We start from the raw sequence: 18723 nt of genomic DNA on the forward strand, positions 1-18723 counted from the left end.
TCCACTCCATCTGCTCCAAGAAAAAAAAACTTTGCTTTTGAACAGTTCTTCAATCAGTAGAGTTGATCAGGAGAGGAAAGGGAAGATGTTTTAGAATGACTTGCAAATTCTCTTGATGTATAGTCATATCCCTGCTAACTTCTGCCTAAATATCAGTGATAAATCTTGAACCAAAATCTTTTTGTGATGGCCTATGAATAATTTGCACAGAACTAGCCTATAAGTAAATGTGTATTTCAAAATAGTGTTCTGTAATCACTGGAACTGAATATCACGTATATGTTCCAGAGCTAAATTTTGCTCTTGACAGTCTTCTGACAATTTATTGTGTGCATTTGTTCTTGACTACTTGCCTTTCAGTTGGACTTCTCCAGGGAATATGAGTTATGGGATTGATGCAGAAATTATTTGTCAGGTGTTATATGGCAAAGGAGATCAGATGATTCTAACGGCTCCTTTCATTTCTGAGCTTACGTGGTGGTATAAAATTATCTTAAAGCGGAACAAAAAAAATCCTTTTCTTTCTCCTCTTTTTTTTTTTTTTTTCTCCCCTAGTTTGAAAATCTTGCAAATATACTGAAACTTCCTGGCAAAAAGACATTTAACAACATGGACAGAGAGTTCTTGGAAAAGAGGAAAAAAGACTTAAATGCATATTTACAGGTAGGCTTTTATGTTTCAAGAGGATTTTTCTATATTTTTAAGTTGTGTTCTCAGTTGGAATTTTTTTCTGAGGTATAAAACTGCCTAGCAGTTCTTGTTTTATGCCAAAAAGGCTGTTGTAGGTGTGCCAGCTGAAACTAAATGCCAAATTTAATTTGAGTAATGCTAGTAAATAGAAGTGACATAGATCACAGATAGTTCCTGAAGTTATTACAGGAAGATGCAGGTGCTCAATTTTGAGATAATGATGTCCAGGGATTCAGAAAACTTACTAATAGAACAGAAATAATTCATCCAAATAAATTAAGAGGAGATATAGCCTAGGTAGTATACTATAGGAGGTTTAAGCTTGGTATTAGCTAATAAGTTTGTCTCTTCTGTGCTGTTTTGGTTTCTTTTCAGCCATTTCTGTCTTGACTCCTCTGAGTTGGTGAGATTCCAGCTGTGTTGACTTTTGAGCACAGGCTGCTGACTTCTATTACGCTCATGTCTGTGGTTACTGTCTTTTGTGCTGTAACGTAACAATTGGCACGGCACCCAGGCTGAGTTGTGTGAAAGAACCGCATAACTTCTCCATTCAGATTGAACCTCTCTCTGCCCAACTCTAATGAATTCTCTTCTTTCATTTTGTAGTAATTTCTCAGGCATTTAGTGCTAAAGTGTACTGACTGACTTGATGGACATGTAAACAGACTTTACAGATACTGTCTTAAGAATTTTATTTAGAAATAATGAAACTGAATAAACTATTGTGATATGAAAGCTGCTCTTTTTAGAGCATATTAACATTTTTCATTTGTGAGATAAGTGCTTTTTTTATAGCAGTATATGTATATATTTTAGTTACTGCTGTTTTATGCTGGTGAGTTTTAGAAGCTGTTTGAGTGGTCATAAAGATGTGTACTTTTCTGCATGCGGTTATAATTAACATATTTGTTAAAATTACAGGTGATGATGAAGCAGCAAGTTATTTCCACCCTTGGAATAGTGTAATGCTTTAATAAAATTTAGAGAATGAATGAGAAAATACATTACAAGATGCAGTGTCTTTGTATAGATATATAAATTTTGATTGTGCATGATAAACTTCTGATGAAGTGCATGGTATGGCCTTCTTCATTATTCTCTTTATTAAAAGTGACTTAAAACTTCTTTTACTCAGCTTTTGTTAAATCCTGAAATGATGAAAGCTTCTCCAGCTTTAGCCCATTATGTGTATGACTTCCTGGAGAATAAAGCCTACAGCAAAGGGAAAGGAGATTTTGCACGGAAGGTAAGAATGTTATGCAATATCTATAAAACTTGAGTGGAGCATTTATTAGTGTAATGATTGCATTGAACACGGTGGTTATGAAGTGATATTTAACAGCTATATAGCACTTTACAAAACAGCTTGCAAGTGAGTTGCATTACTGTTGTGTGAGGGAATGACAAAACGTCTCAGAAAATGAGAAGAAATAGAACCAAAAATTTTACCATTTTTATAGCAGGTACATTTATTTGTGTGACAAAGAAGTAAAACTTTCAAATCAGACTCTGTATAATGCACTAAGCCTTTTAAAAAGCGCGTACATTGCAAGTTACTTTCTGTCAAAAACATCTGTGATATTTTTTTGTAGTCTCATTCCTTCTAATTTCTTTTTCAATTCTTTACTCTATATTTGCTGCTATTACCATGCTCTCTGCTCTTCAGCCCAACAGAGGAAATGCATTTCGCTTCAAAAGCTGCTGTTATTTAGCCATTGTAAATGTTCAGAGCTATTGGTCAAATACAGGCATCTGAGCTGTGCATCCTTTTTGTTATGCACCAGAACTCTTTTTTAAAACAAATAATTCTTTCTTCAGTTGACCAGTCCATGTGGGCAGCTGCTTTGCAGATTCTTATAGATTCTTATAGTTATTTCTAACCTCTAGTGATTTTTATATAGTAAGCATCTGCAACTATATAGTTGCTTCAGATTGTTCTAGCTATGTTCCTTAAACATTGAACACTGAAACAGAGTAAAAAATCCTCTTGTTTTAGGTTTATCGGAGTTTATGTAATGACTGAATAAGATTTGCTTTCCAACTTTATTGGGTTCTTCACACTCTTACCTTTGTAACAGCGTTATATTAGAATATATGCCTCTGGACTGAATTTAAAGTATATACTGAAAGAAAAAATTGTAACACTTTATGGAACTACTTTTTGTTTGTTTGTTTTATGCCTGGTACTTGCCATGATAGTGAAATGTAGTACTCTGATGCTGTGAAAGAGGCATGTTTCAAAGGAGATAAGTTGAAAGCAAGAAATGAAACACATCTGGAAAAAGTAGGCTTGGAGAGGAGAAAGTTCATTAAATGGCAGGAAAAGGAGAAAATTCAAGCTAATAAAAGCCAAGAGACTGAAAATGGAAATGAACCAGGAAAAAGATCTCTTGAAAGATGTCAACAGTTTTACAGTAGGGATTTAAGGAAAGAGAAATATAAGTGAAAGTGAAGCTGAAACTTCTCTGCATTCTGTAATGAACTTAAGCAATAAGTGTTGTTGTTTGTATTATTGTCCACTAGAACAGTGTGATACTTCTGATAGTGTATCAATATACTAGTGTCCTCATAGGTTATACAATTCTGGTTAAACATCTTCCCCTTCAGATGGACACATTTGTAAACCCACTGCGTAATTCTATGAGAAATGTATCAAATGCAGTCAAGTCTCTCCCTGACAGCCTGGCAGAGGGAATGACTAAAATGTCAGACAACATGGGTAAAATGTCAGAAAGATTGGGACAAGACATAAAGCAATCATTTTTCAAGGTAAGAAAATATTCAATACGTACTAGTGAATTACTAAGAGGCTAGCTATCACCACATTTAAACTTATGTTGTATATTATGATGAAGAGTCAAGAATATAATATAGTGAAGTCAAGTCACTAGATAGCAAAGCAAAAAGTTTTATACCTACACCTTTGTCATAAGGTTCAGCAGTCATCATACTTCAAACGTGGAGTGCTCTTTGCTATTAAGTAACACATTAAAAGATGAAGCATGAATCTTGAAACTCAGCATTAGGAGATAACCTCTTCTCTGCTTATTCCATGCTGAATTCTGTTTTTAACTCAATTTTCTTTCTGCCTCTCCGGCCATCTACTGCTGTTATCTTTTCTTATCTAATATATTCTTAAATATAACACCTTAAAAAAATGAAGAGTGATAGCAAGGCATGCTACCTAGAAGTTCTGTGAAAGTAATAGTCTTCCTAACACATCCCTCTTACCTGCCTTTCCCTTGCCCTCTTCTTTTTGTATGTAAGTATGAGCATAAGCTCCTCTGGTCAGGAATTGCTGCATTTCGTATTAGCAAAACAGTTATATGCAGTAGATGTAGAACAGTAACAGAGATGAGTTAATGCTTAAACCATAAAGGGGAAGAATGAATCTTGGGCTTTCTTTGGAAAACAGTTATTTTGGAGAGAAAATGATTGGGTCTGGACTTTCTCATTGCTAGTACCTTTGCTGTTGTGTGGGTAACAATCTATCTGCAGTTATACTTATTGATAAATCCGTAGCTAGGCAGGAGTTAAGTTCTAGAAGAAATATCAGTCCCATGTGGATTTATAGATATTTTTCAATTGAAATACTAGGCACTTTGGAAAACAAAGGATAAAATTCTCAATTTTGCTTCCTGCTTTGGTACAGTTTTTGAATTTTGGCTTAAATACGCATGTGGATTGTTTTAAGGGTGTTTATAACTTTGATTGCTATAGGAGAATATGTGCAGACTTGATCTGCTGGAAGAGAGAATGAGTACTGTATATTTATCTCCTGTAGCATGTGACTTACTTTTGACTAAATGTTTGGTTTTGGTTTTCATAATGAAATTGGTTATGAAAATTGATCTGATTTATTGGCATTCTACAGTATTTTTTTCCCTTTTAAGCATTACTTTTTTTCATTATAGGTGCCTCCTCTGATCCAGAAAACCTATTCAGATCCTGAACATTGCCGTGTTGCAGCACCAATTGATGACAACGTGAGTCTGACTCATGTCCTTTCAAAGATGACTCCTCTAAAACCAAATTAGTGATTTGCTTATTCTGTGTTAAGCTACTTATTTCTTGTTTTCTGATACTATACTAGGCACTTACAAACAGTATTTAATTTTTTTAGGAAATTGATATAGTTCCTTCTGAAACTTAGCATCTGTTTTAGTATGGAAATGGTTTGCACAATAGTACAGTAACTTACAGTGTATGTACTACTGTTTCTGTGGGATTTTTCCCCCACCCCTTCTTCCTACTGATGTCCATTCAAAGATAGTGTGGGGCCAGAATGTCAGCAGCACTTTATGGAATCTTATTTTTGAGGTAACTTTTTAGGTAACGTTGGTGTAATAGGTCAGAAGTAGTTTGATATGTTTTTATAGAAAAAACTTTGAAATATGTTTCTAAATAATAAACCTGCATTATGTGGATGCCTAAAATGCATAAATGAGTAATACTAGAAACCTGAAAATGAAGTTTAAGCTCTTGATGTTCTCATAAGCTATGGTATTTTGCTACTGGTTTGACCGAAACATTGATCATATATGTGAACACAATTGAAAAAAAACCTTTTATCCTTAACTAGGACAGAAAGGCCATAAGATTACCAGTGATTATATGCAGTTTGCTATGGTCATAAATCTGCACCTGTTCTGCACTTCACATTTCTTTTGGTCACATCAAAGCATTCCAGTTTGTCTGCCTGTGCATAACTGCTATGATGGCTTGGTAAATGTCTTTTTGCTTGAACAATGTAGAATGTGAGTTCTACTGTTTTTCTTTTACCATTGTTTTTCCATATATCAGACTATGTGTCTGTAAATTGTTTATTACAAATGTGTATCTTCAAACTGCTGAAGCTTCTTGTTTTTCACAGGCAAAACAAAATAATATAGGTTAAGTACATGAACAGCTTTTCCATAAATATTTCATTGATCTTTTGTAAAATCAATAGAACCCAGAATTCTTGATTGCAGCTTTTTAGCTTCAAAGTAATATTGAAATCTATCTCTCAGAAACACTTGAAAATGATGTTTTGTAACCTTTCAACTGTGAGCTGCTATTTTAAGGTATGTTGTTCACAACTTAGTCAGGCAAAATTACACCAGCTCGTTGAACAGAATTTTACGTTTCTTGTTTCTTAACCTTTGGGAAGCAATGCTACATAGGCAGTGTATAGCCCTATTAAATCTCCAACTGAATTATGAATCCCCTGTCTGTGTTCTGGTTGTACCAGGAACATAATTTGTGTATGCATTTAAAATGACAGTTCTGGCCCTATAAACTCACTCTGAAGATAGATGTACTTATGTCGTCTACCCTCAAAAAGTCTATGCAGCTGTGAGTTCTTGTTATTTTTTCCATGGTAACATTACCAGTATAATGCAAACAAGAGTAAAATGAGCACAGTTACATTAGCTGCTGAAACTACTCTCCCAGGTACAGCCACATCAGATTTTAAAATATAAAACAAAACACTGAATCTTATGCTTAGAATGTAAAAATTGCAATCCAAAAACAGAGAGAAAGTGTATTCAGTCCTAATGAATTTTGCCGAGGATTTAATAAGTTTGTGGTTCTAACTTGATATTCTATGAATTTTTAGCAGTGAGTATAAAATTTAAATAATCACAACATATGCATTTTATATTTTTAGATAAACAAACTGTGGTCTCTTGTGCAATACAGCTCTCTCAAAAAAAAAAAAATGCTATTTTCCCCACCCCCAGTAGTTTGACAATGTGTAAACTTGTATTTTTGTATATAAGCATGTGCCATAAGTTGGATATGAAGCTACTGTTGTTTCTATAAAAGAAAAAATAAATAATATCAAACACAAAAATCTGATGTTGTCATACTACAACACTGAGTAAACGCTCCCTCATATTTTAGTATTTTTAAAATAATATGAATGTTGACAGTTACTGCAATTATTTCATATCATTACGTGTTTTGGGATTTCTGTTAAAGTTGTTTGTTTGTAAACCAATAATCTATGTAACTTCTTTTACTAAATAATAAAATGATGATGCTTTTCTTAATCTGCAGTCACAAAAGCACAAATTTAAGTGAATTCTACATAAAAAGTGGTTTATAGAATGGCCTAAAAATGACATCCCACTGCTGAATTTGGCAGCATTGCTTCCATAAGAAAAGGTACCAAAGAAAAGCTGTCTCAAGAGCAGTGCTTGGGAGCGCTACTACCTAAGGAGGAAGTTGGACAGGCTCTCTCTTTACAAAGTATTCGCTTGTGTTAACTTTGCTCAGCTTTGGTGAAGTAACTGTTTCTCTTTAAGTGTCATTTTTAAAATTCAATGGATTTAAGCCTAGTTTATCTGCTATTAGTCATGTTATAGAAGATGTATGGAAGACTTCATACTATAGTAAACACCTAGAGCAAAATGTTTCTATCACTGTTGTGCTTATACTGAAGCATTCAAACTGTGAAGTAGCTACGTAGAAGCATAGCTTTCCTGAACTGAAATAAAAGTTTACTGATTATATTTTTGTTCACTTGATCAGGTGGATGACAATATTCCACTGAGAGTAATGCTGCTCCTTATGGATGAAGTCTTTGATTTAAAGGAAAGAAATCAGTGGTTAAGAAGAAATATAAAAAATCTGCTTCAGCAACTTATTAGGGCAACATACGGTGACACAATTAATAGGTACTGTTTTTCTTATGTAGAACTTTTGAGTGAGTGATGTTATGTAGGCAGTGTCTAGAAATCCTTTTTGGTACTATTAAATTATGCTGTTGTAACTTTGTATGCTTCCCCCTTTACAGAGGATCGATAATCCAAATACAAATGTGGTGGAAAATAGACATAACCACAAAATACTGCCAAAACAGAAATTCCTGCAGTACTTGTATGCTAGAGAACTTCCACAATACCTTTCACAAATTTACAAGAGTTCACATTTCTGTGAAAACAACTTAATGCTGATGCTGTCTGTGCTTTTTGCCCTATATTTTACATAATCCTTTTTGCTGTTAATACTGTTTATTACTTCCTTCACGATTCCTGATTACATCTGTTTGGTGCTAAAAGTGAGACACTAGCACTATCAGACTGGGTGTACTATATTTATATTTAATTCCTATGCTGCAAACGTTAAAAGATGGAGGGGGAAAGGGAAGGCATTGTTACAATGCTCATTCTGCCCTTCATTATTATATATCTCCATGAATCAACACACATCCATTCTCATCCATATGCAATGCAAATTAGTAGTACTAAATGTCACCTTTCTTGCCCCTAGCTTAGAAATTCATTATCTCCAGGTTTTCTCTTCTAATTGTTTGTTTCTGAAATGTAAATAAAGAACAAAAGATGTTCTAGAAACAGGAGCGGCACTAGATTGTCACTTTGGTTTAGTGCAGTGAATCTAAAGCTGTTACTTTCTGTGAGGTGAACAATAGCTTCTCAATGCTTGCTTCAAGAAGTTCCTCATTGTAGCATTAACTTTTCCCCTTCACCAGCATACATCTGGCAGTTCTTGTGGTGCCAGTTGTGATGCAGCCATGTAATAACAACAGCACTGGCTCTGTTTCAGATGCAAACCTTCCTAGAGGCCAGATGACAAGTGGCAAGCACTTACTTGGAGAATTGTGCTTCCAAAAGCTTGCCACTCTATTGAATGACTTTCTGAACATTGTTTGTTGTATTCAGGCTGTAGTATTACTAGCTGAATATGTGTACATTGTACTGCTTTCTTATTGCAGTGACTTAAGTGCAGGACTACATTGCTTCTAGACTTGGTACTATTTACTGTTCCCAGGTTCCTCTGGTTCAGTTGCTCTAGCAGTCAGACCTTGTTCTAGCAGATCCTGTAGGTTTAATGTCATTGTGCAGCAAAATCTCTTCTCCTATCGCTTAGAAAACTAGATTCAAATAGTGTTTAGGAAAATGGTCCTGGGATTATGGTGACATGCAGATGTTTGTTTTGTTTCCGTAAACATATTAGTTTTGGATATTGAGCCATGTGTATTTGTTGATGAATGGAAATCAAAGTTTATGGTCAGTCCATATCTGTGTTTAAGATTATGAAGTAATTACCTGCATAAGTACAATAATTCAGCTCTTTAGTTAAGTTCTGTGCTACCCAGTACAGAAGCAAAACTTTTGCCCATTGAATTTGTGGAGAGCTCTACAAGCAAAACAAACTTACAATGCTCATGTGAGATGCAACTCTTGTTTTCCAGCCTGTTTAGTAGTCTTACACTTGCTCAAATATTAAATACAAGCTTTAGGAGTCTCCTCAGGCTTCTTGAAGAAGGCTTCAAATCTTAGCTTTAGAAGTCTTCAAAGAAGAGAGACCAGTGAGCTTATTTTTTTTTCTTGAGACTCAATCTCAGTGTTTGCCTTCCTAGCGTGCAGTTTTATAGAACCTACTTACAGAGTTGGAGAAAAGCTGAAATATTAGTTTCCCCTAGAATACTCTGTAAAATGCTATGCTTATTTGTTCTCTTTTTTCACAATAAAATGAGAGACACCGCTGACCTGCTGCTTTGATTTTTAGAAAAATAGTTGATCATGTTGACTGGATGACATCTCCTGAACAAGTAGCAGATGCAGTGAAGCGCTTCAGGTATGTCTTTTCTGATAGGTGTTAAATATGATATACTTGTCAGTTGATGTCTAATGTCTGTGTATCCTTTCTGTTGTTCTTACGTGAGAAAATTATTGTTACTGAACAGAATTCCAGTGAGGAGCAGACCATGCTTTTTAAGTGTCTTAAGAAAAATAAGAACTTTGGGTTTGTCTTCCTGAAAAGGTGGTGGTGGTGGTTTTTTAGCCAGTCCTGAAGTGCTGTAGTAGTTGCAGAAGTGCTGAGTTTCACCATATTAGTGGATGAAGTGGCTTGTTTACAGGAAGCCATGTGCATTCCTTGTGCTAGAGGGCAAACGATCACTATTACTATAAAACCTAGCTCTAAGTTAATACATATTGCCTACATGGGCAAATGTAACGACTGAACTGAGCTCTGAGTTTGAAAGTGGTGAAGACTCTATGACTAGAGTAATCCGTTGATTACGTCGTTCCCTCTCCGAAAAGACTTAATGGCTTCTGTGATACTTGTTGAGCAAGAACATTTATTTATTTATTTAAAGGGGATGAGATGTAAGGTATGAAGTAGGATGATCTAGTTGCCAAAGGGTCATACTTCACTGGACATTCAGTCATTCTTTAATAAAACCGTGAACAAAAATGTGTGCATCTTACTCAGAAGAAGAATGTCACTCACTAAAGTGAAATAGCTTTTCAGACGGAGGTATATATTTTGCATGGCTGTATACTACACTGAAACTACTTCATTCAGCTTTAGATTGTTTACAGATAATGCAACTTTCATCAATATAACTTGCTAATGAAGCAGTTAATACACCTAAGCCTATGGTCTCTGTGGCAATAGAAAGTGATTAAAAAAAAAAAAAGAAAAAACATATTTTGTGTAACAAATATTTAGTGCTTGGATGTTTTTGGAAGCAGATTGGTGCGTAACACTTCCTTAAAATTTTTTTCATCTGATTCTTGTACTTAAAATGCAAGGAAAAAGTAGCATACAGTAACCAGTAATATACTGAGTGTATTTTACTACTTCGTTGTGATTTTCTTTTCTCTTTCTTTTTCCTCCTCTAATATTTGAAATGTTTGTTAGGTTGTATACAAATTACTTTCTAATATAATTTTACGAAATAGCTTTGAGGGATTAGAAAGAGCCTTTCATGAATTCTTGATAAAATTTTAATGTATTTTGACAGATTTGCTTTTATTACAGAGATGCTTTTTGGCCCAATGGCATTTTAGCAGAGACTGTTCCACGGAGAGACAAAGCTATTAGAATGCGAACAAGAGTAGCAGGGAAAACTAAGTTACTGGAGGTAATGCCAGGTAAGTGAGTTTGGAATTGAAGCCAAATAATCCCTACCATATATTGTGGCTGGAATTAACATCGGTATTCTTGTTGAATGTTGAAATATTGAGAGGAAATGTTGACTTATGAACTACATTTAAATAAAAGGTTTTTAATTATTAAAGCATTGAAGATTTTTACGTATAGTTTGATACTGCAACTGCAATCTTCTTAGAACCAGCTCTGTATTTAGTTTCACTCGAGGATTTAAGTTTTGTATATGAAATACATGTATTCTAGCACAGGGTGATTTCACTGTAAAATTTCACATACATGGCACAAAAGTGAAGTAACTTTCAGAGATTCTTCCTGTTGTCTTCCTGCTAATTTTTTAGCTTAGCTGCGCTATGTACAGTAGAGGCAGTGTAACTTTAAATTCTAAGTTACATAATTAGGAAGAAAAAACTCTGAGCAAATTGAAAGACTTAACATTCAATTTGTTTACTGTTAACCCAGAGGTAGAAGTTTAATTTAACTTCTGTGTAATTATCATTTTTTAGATGAACTGAAGCACATCATAGGTGCTGAGACGACACGAAAAGGCATTCTTCGGGTCTTTGAAATGTTCCAGCACAGTCAACTGAACAAGAGAATGGTTTATGTGTTTCTGGAGAGATTCCTAGAAACCTTATTTCCACAAAACAAGTTTCATGAGCTCTTCAACAAACTGCATTCACGGTCAAAGCAGATGCAGAGGTATAAGCAGAGACTACATTCTACTCAAGCGCCTTCCTTACAGAAGAGGTGACACTCCAAACCTATTAAGCTGGTGTATGTTTGTCCTGGACTAATTACTTGGGCAGATGCTCTGGGGCTTCAAACTCACATGCTGTTATTTCTGCACCAGTCTCTTAGTGTCACATATTAGATTATTAATGCATCTGTAAGACCTGTGGATCTTCTCATCTTCACCTGTAATTCAACCACTACCACAAGGGTTTGTGTGTCTTAAATGATTTGGTGCATCTTTATGAAACATTGAGAAGAATACTGGTCCATTATGTAAGAATGTTGGTTCCTTCTGCTCCTGAGTCGATGTTTTGCCAGCAACGAAAAGTGCCAGACTGTTTGAGTAAAGCACAACTGCAGTGAATATAATGGAGGAAAAGGATGTTTTGGCACTGGGAGATAGTGCAATGTGTGAGAATTAGGTGGGGTTGTTCTACATTATGACTGTTGAGGTTCTGTACGTCTTATTTAACATTCCTTTAAAGGCTGCGCTAACAGGAAAAGCAGTCTCTGGAATAGCAGATTCGGGGGAAGGGGAGGTATAGGATACCTTCCATCACAAAAGTACATTTATTAAAGAAAGGTTGAGATAATGTGGCTTTTATATCACATTAACTTCACCTTTTGTATTTTGAAAAATAAACTAACATTAGATCTTTTGGGAGTTTTAGTAATGAAAGGCAGAGATGCAGTAAAAATCTTTATTTTGATTATTCTGTAGCTTTAAGGGCCATATTCTGCTCTTATAGCACCTGACATACATTTTGCATGTAACTTCAGTGGAGAAGGGGCATCATAGTCACGTTCAGTTGGTGTATTTGAAGATATGTCAATTTGATCGTTGTAGAAGGAAGGGGGGGACCTGTTTCAAAGAGGATAGACATCACGTTAGAAGATGAGGAAATTGCACTAAGAAACAGTCTACACACAACTCCCTGCTAAAATCTGAAAATCTTTTGGGTGTAGAAGACTATCCTACTTAATTTAAAGATTCCTTACCTTTTAGTGTCTAAGCCTCATATGGAAAAATGTTAGAATTAGTTGGTTCCTCGCAGATACAAGATTTCATTAAAGTCATATGCAAACATTTGGAAATTCCTGAATGCATCTCAGTGTATATATGAAAATAAAAAGGAGATAAAACTACAATATTTTTTTAAATAATCTTTTTTATTTTTTGCATAGTGTAAAATTTTAATAAAATTTTGACATCAAAGCCCCACATCCATCTGTTTAGTTTCATCAGAGAATTTATGTCCAGTTAAGAATAATTATGTCAAACTGAATAATCCTGTTTGGCCACAGTACATCTCAGTTTGTGTTTTCTTTTGCATAGTCCCCAATTGTTTATGAGCACTACTATCCAAGAGAATAGAAAGTAATCCTATAGAGTCCTTTTTTTTTCTCCTTCTGAATGCTAAACATCATCTAAGATTTAACTATTGATCAAGAATCCTTATAGTGATTTTTGTCTAAATGGGAACAAATGATCCTTTTACGTGAGGGAGAAATATAGGCCTTTTATTTTATGCAAGTGTTCTAAGAGGTGAAGACAGAAGGCCCTCAAAATGGGACCTGGTTAAATTGACTGAATCCTATGCATAGATAATTTTTTCTCATGGACTCTATTCATGCAATGTAGCCTCTTATACTACTTATTGATGATCATATTGTATTGTTAACATTCTCATACAGTATGCATGGGCTCAAGTGCACTTGTTTTTTCTTTATCACAGAACTAAAGACTGTAAATTAAATCCCTGCCTTTTATGATTTCCAGGAAGACAAGTCGGTAAATGTGTAAGACTCTCTGCCCCTTTCTCTCTGCAGGTTCTGTAGAAGTGTGATGATTAAGTGCTGTTGAAATTAACACATTTCTTGAGTTCCTGCATGAAGTAACCAACATAGCCAGTTCCTGTTGTTTACATGCCTGTATCTTCCTCTAAGGTCAGGGTGCTGTAGCATACTTGACATCTGACTGATAAAAGATCATTCAGCAGCTGTTCTTGGTGATATAGTAAATATATCATTGATCCTACCAAATCTTATTTATGTCTTTTAAATCACAAAATTTGTTATGCAATATGAAAATGGAAAGTTAAAATATTGTTTTGTTAAATCTGTGGAACCTCTTATCTATCTATAGGTACCATGATAAATTTCAAGAGAATAGTGGTCATGTGGAAATTTGGTATTTTCTTTTAGTTACCTGGTACATTTCTGTACAAAAATAAAATAATATCTCTAGGAATGTGAACTGAACATAATTCAAAATGTTTATTAAAGGAATTTTACTTAATGAATTTATTGCATATGTATACTTATACACACACGTATATACATGTGTGTATATGTATATATGTATTGAAGTTCTGTATTTCATTACAGAACGTGGCTTCCTAATTCGTTGGTGCCTGTTGGCAAGAACTGTCAGAAATGAATACTTTTTTTTGTTAAAAGTTCGTATGTATCTTTATTTAAATGGTTTACATGTTGCCCATTTAAAATATCCACCGTGTTAACCTGTGCGGTCCATTATCCTATAAAGTCTCCAAAACTGAATGTTAATATACAGCACTTAAACTGTCTGGATGTATCTTCTGGCCTTTGGGTGCTGTGACTGGCCACTGAATATTGCGCCATTGTCAACAAATGCGCTTGTTTTAGCCTTAATTATTTTTAGAGAAAATGAGCAATTGAATATTTCATTTGGTTCATCCTCAAGCTTGTGCTGCTGGTGTTTGCTAGAACTAAACAGTAAATTTTAAGTGCTACCAGAATGTGTACCAAAATAAAAAATATATGAATTCCACAATCTAAATTTTAATTTTGTGCAATATTTTCATTTAATGCATGTGTATTTGAATAACTGTAAAATAAACGAATTTTTAATGTTTTGAGATTTAGGTTAAAAATGTTTTCTCAGCTGAACAATTTTGCATTCTGTTGTTGCATTAGTTTATTTAAGGACTTGTTTTAAAAGTCTTATTTGTTACTCCTTGTTAATTCCCTTGTTCTGAATGGTCTTTGCTCATCTGAGCATAGCTCATATATTACAAGGGAAAAATCTAAAGAGCACATCTCATGAATATAGCTGTTATAAGTTACTTGTGCATATCATTGTACAGTAAGTGTCAGCTGTGTGCCTAATTGTTCTATTGATGCTTTTCCCCTCCCTTCCCTCTCCTTTTCTTTTCCTTAATGAAGAATGAACATGAAACAGGCTGCCATGGTCACTTCTACTGAATGGCAGAGACTCTGAATTTTTATTTGGAGTTTGCATTTATGTTTTGTCCAATAGAAAGCTAAAAAAAAATACACTAATAAAGTATTAACAGGATTATTATGAGTCTTTAACTGTTATTCGTTTTTTAAAGTAGCTCTCACTAGCAGATGTATGTTCCTTAAGTCTGGGAAAATATCAGTACAGGTAAATATTGCTGTTAGTGCCATCAGAAAAAATCATTCCTTGGTTTTAAACACTTTTTAGACTAGTTTTGCTTTTAACAAATGAATGACACCTTTTCTTTTGAGGCCAGAGTGTTCCACTTTGACATGTGGGGAAATAGAACTTGTTACTTGAAACAAGTTTATATTTATTTTTCTTCCTGGAGTATTACTGTAAGAAATAGAAGACTTAAAACTTGGACTTAGAATTTAATTTTGACTAAATGAGACATTTGGCCTTGCACGAGTTTTTTCCATTCTCTTCCACAAATTCAGAAAACTGGTTATTGGTATAATGTTAACTAGGGCTTGATTTAGTCATATAAACTGATTACTAAGTATTAGTTACTAGGAATATTTTTATTACATTTGCAACAATAGTTTTGAGGAAGCAATTCTGAGGGTAGAGGATGCAAAAATTTTCCTTCAACAGAAAATTTTCTATCAGTGTTTGCATAGTGTCTTATATTTTAGAAGGCTATGTGCAGAAACTGTAGACTTCTATGGTGTGGTTTTTTATAATTTTTATTTTTTGTCTTTTTTCCCCTGGTTTTTGTTTTCTTTTCTTTTTACTTTTCTTCTCTTTTTTCTTTTTCCTTTTTTCTTTTTTTTTCCCTCCCCCAGCCACAGCTGGGTATACCATGGGAGCACAATTGTTGCCCTTGGTACATTTACTCCAGCTGTTTCACATTGATCAAAAAGATGTCTTGAGTTGTAGAGATGTTAGTTCTCTTATTCTAGGGTAGAATGTTTACTATTTTCACTAACTTAAATGCTTTTGCTACAAGATATAGATACATTTCAGGGATTTTATTAGTTTATTGCAAATTTTATTTGTTGGGGCTGTTACACTCGTCCTGGGATAATTTCATGGCAAGAAGTTTACTCCATGATAAATTTGTCCAGAAGTTTTTAACATTATCTGCATTCGCTGAATGAGAATAATAAATGCCTGTGACCGAACTGTCCACTCTAGCACATTGTCTGGTTCATGTTGTTTTTGATGTCTAATAAAAGAGTGGGGGTTGCTAAAGCTTTTCTAATGTTAAGCAGCCAACATCCATCTACACTGACATATAACTCAACTATAAACCTCATGTTTTAGCTCTTGGAGGAAAGCAACTTATGTAATGAAAACAGTCCATTTTTACTAAATATTTCAAAACAAATTAAGCTTTATTTTCATGAAACACTTTCATGAAACATCTGTGCCACTGCAGTTTCCCTCCCCCGCCGTCAATGTGTTCAAATACTTTTGTACTGAAGTATCTCAAATACCTGTTTCCTATACAGTGTCTCTTTAAATTACTGTGGCATGCTGAGATTGAAAAAATCTGCGTAAGTCAGTTTATTTGATACCCAATTCAGAAAGAGCTAACTGGAATTCTTATTTGACATTTTAGAATTAGAATAGCAAATAAGTTAATTCTGAGCTTAGGTTTGAGTATTGACCTAGATTATACATAAGCTATTGACAGTCAAGAGCTACTGGGGGAAAAGAATTTAGCTTTCGAAAACTGACTTGTTCGTATCGTAAGTTTTAGAAATGAGTTCTTAGCAGTCATTTAAATCTTTGTGTTTGGATCACTTTCTGAATTTTCTCAACAGGAGATGAAAAACATTCTAATTCTAAATTAAATCAAGAAATGCTTATGAAATTCTCAATTATTAAAATCCTGGAATTTTAAATGAGAGGGATTAATAAGATTGTGAGTGTTAGGAGCACTCTTTTTTTCATTAGGAACATGTTAAAGAAGTTTGTGCAAGTGCTTCAGTTACTTCATTTGCAAAATGGACAGAAATTGAAAGAAAATTTTCCTGGTTTTTTTTTCCACATTAAAATAGGCATTCAGTATTGAGATAAGTACAAAGCTTCTTAGACACCTTTTTGCAGAATTCATCACAAACTAGCAAGCTACAGGTTTCTTTTCAGCTGAAGGTGAAGTTAGAATTTATGAAAGAAAACATTTTCCTTCTAAGTTTCAAGAACTTCATATGAAATGTTGCTTTATAGTCTGTTTTAAAATTGGTTTCACATCTTTTCCTTTGACTGAAAATTTCACATATCAATTTTATATTATCTGTGCTGATTTAAATCATTAGCTTCCCAGTGTTCCCTAAAGTCATTTTGCAGGCAAAGTAAACCAGGCCTGCTTATACCTAATGTAAAAGCAAAAGAGCCATTTTGGGGAGAAAAGGGTAGGAGCTGCCTTCTCTCTTGGTTAATCATGTCAGCAAAGTGAAACTAAAATGTCCTTCACTTTGGAATTCATCAATTTCTGACTTTTCACATTGCCACATAAAGGAAACAGGCCTAAATTCTCCTATATATTGCATATGTAAATAGGAACCTAAAGATACTTTCCTTATGTGTAGGTTGTAAGTGATGTAGAGGCTTCCAGTGTACAGTTGTATTAAATGCCTTTTAAATGTTGAATATTCTAACAATTCTGCTAATAAATGCAATAAATGCAGCCTGCAAAAATGTGGGTTTTACTGACTGTGTAGAAAATGCTTTCTCAACTCTCTGTGATTCTTTAGAACCAAGATATGGGCTCTTACTAGTAAAGGAACTTTTTGAAATACCTGAGCAGTTAGAAATAATTCTGTTGACTGCTCTACTTGCTATAGAATCCTTCCTAGTCTTTTCTGTCAACACTACTGATATTACCAAGAATGTAGTCTCTAGAAGATGTTTTTCTTTGAGCTATAGGAGGTGTAGCAATATTAGTAAAGGGCTGTTTGTTTAGATGGACTCTTTGGGTCAACTGTACCGAGGACAGTAAAATGCATGGATGGTGCTATGCAGAGTGTTAAATGTTATTCTTTCCAGTTAACCCAGTAATTAATTAACAATAAATAAATAAAATGACTTGGGCAACCACTTGTTTTTTTTTTTTGGTTAAATTTTTGGTATTATGGTATTTTATATGGCAAGATTTTTATTATGGCAAAGGCTGTACTATGATGCAAACACTAGATGAATCCATTGCACGGTAATCATAACACGTTATTGTAACAGATTAAAACTAGTTTGTATGGACTAGAGTGCAGGTGTGTACTGGACAGGAAAGCATGCCTCAAAGTGTTTCTAATTGTTTGGGATGGGAGAGAGAAAATATTTTGTGTATCTAAGCCACCACCAACAAAGCAATTAAAGGGGCATGTAAAGAGATGTCACTGTCAAGAATTTGAATCTCTAAACTTGTATGAAAACTACTTTTTTCTTTCTGTGCTATAGCTGCCAGTATTGGTTGAGCTCTGGTTGAAACAATACATAATTTGCTAGCTCATTAGAATTCCAACTGGCCTTTAAAATCTAATTCACTACAATTTGTAGAACTCATACATAAAACTGTTTTCCACAGTTAATCTTATAATTGTTTGTCTTGTAATCAAAATGGAATATGTCAACTTCTCTATACCATATTTAGCATGTTGAATTGAGACTACTGCATAATACTGGAAATTGCTGTAATACAAGTAGAATCTGTACAAATTGTAGCTTTTTACTGCAGTTATACAATTTTTTTTGCTTTGTTTTATCTCTCAGCTATTCTAATTATAAAAATCTTAGTGGATTGATCTTGGACAGTTTGCAACAAAAATGGCATTGTAGGAGTCAGCTGTACTGCATATGTGTTCGTTTGACTTAATAAAGGAGCAGTGTCGTTTCTGCCATGTTTTGAGAATGCATTCTTGAGGAAACATTTCTAACTCAGGGTATTTTTGGAGAAAAAATAAAATGGCATAGAAGTATGGCTGAATTCCATTGGCTAAGTTCTATCAACATTATTAGTTGAAGCTTCTAATGCAGATCTAGGATGTGGCTTCCTGCAGAGTGCCCTCTTTGAGGGGCAAAAAAAGAACAGGAGCTACTCTTGCAAACTTGCGTAACAAAAGATGAAGCAGTATCAGTGAGCCCAGGGTTCTCATCCTGCT

The 18723-nt window shown here is 34.4% G+C and overlaps 1 protein-coding gene across 4 annotated transcripts in view; it reads left to right on the top strand.

The window, feature by feature from the left end:
• Positions 1–18462, top strand: part of SNX13 (sorting nexin 13) — an 83756-nt gene extending 65294 nt beyond the window's left edge. For all 4 annotated transcript variants that reach the window (XM_064506336.1, XM_064506337.1, XM_026105028.2 and 1 more), the window contains 8 exons: positions 556–663; positions 1826–1936; positions 3298–3459; positions 4605–4676; positions 7210–7355; positions 9211–9279; positions 10471–10583; positions 11106–18462. In XM_064506336.1, coding sequence (XP_064362406.1) covers positions 556–663; positions 1826–1936; positions 3298–3459; positions 4605–4676; positions 7210–7355; positions 9211–9279; positions 10471–10583; positions 11106–11353 — 1029 coding nt within the window. In that variant the 3' untranslated portion in view covers positions 11354–18462. The remainder of the gene's footprint in view (positions 1–555; positions 664–1825; positions 1937–3297; positions 3460–4604; positions 4677–7209; positions 7356–9210; positions 9280–10470; positions 10584–11105) is intronic.
• Positions 18463–18723: the final 261 nt, after the last annotated feature.

This window comes from Dromaius novaehollandiae, chromosome 2, assembly GCF_036370855.1.
Source record: "Dromaius novaehollandiae isolate bDroNov1 chromosome 2, bDroNov1.hap1, whole genome shotgun sequence".
NCBI classification, from domain to species: Eukaryota; Metazoa; Chordata; class Aves; order Casuariiformes; family Dromaiidae; genus Dromaius; species Dromaius novaehollandiae.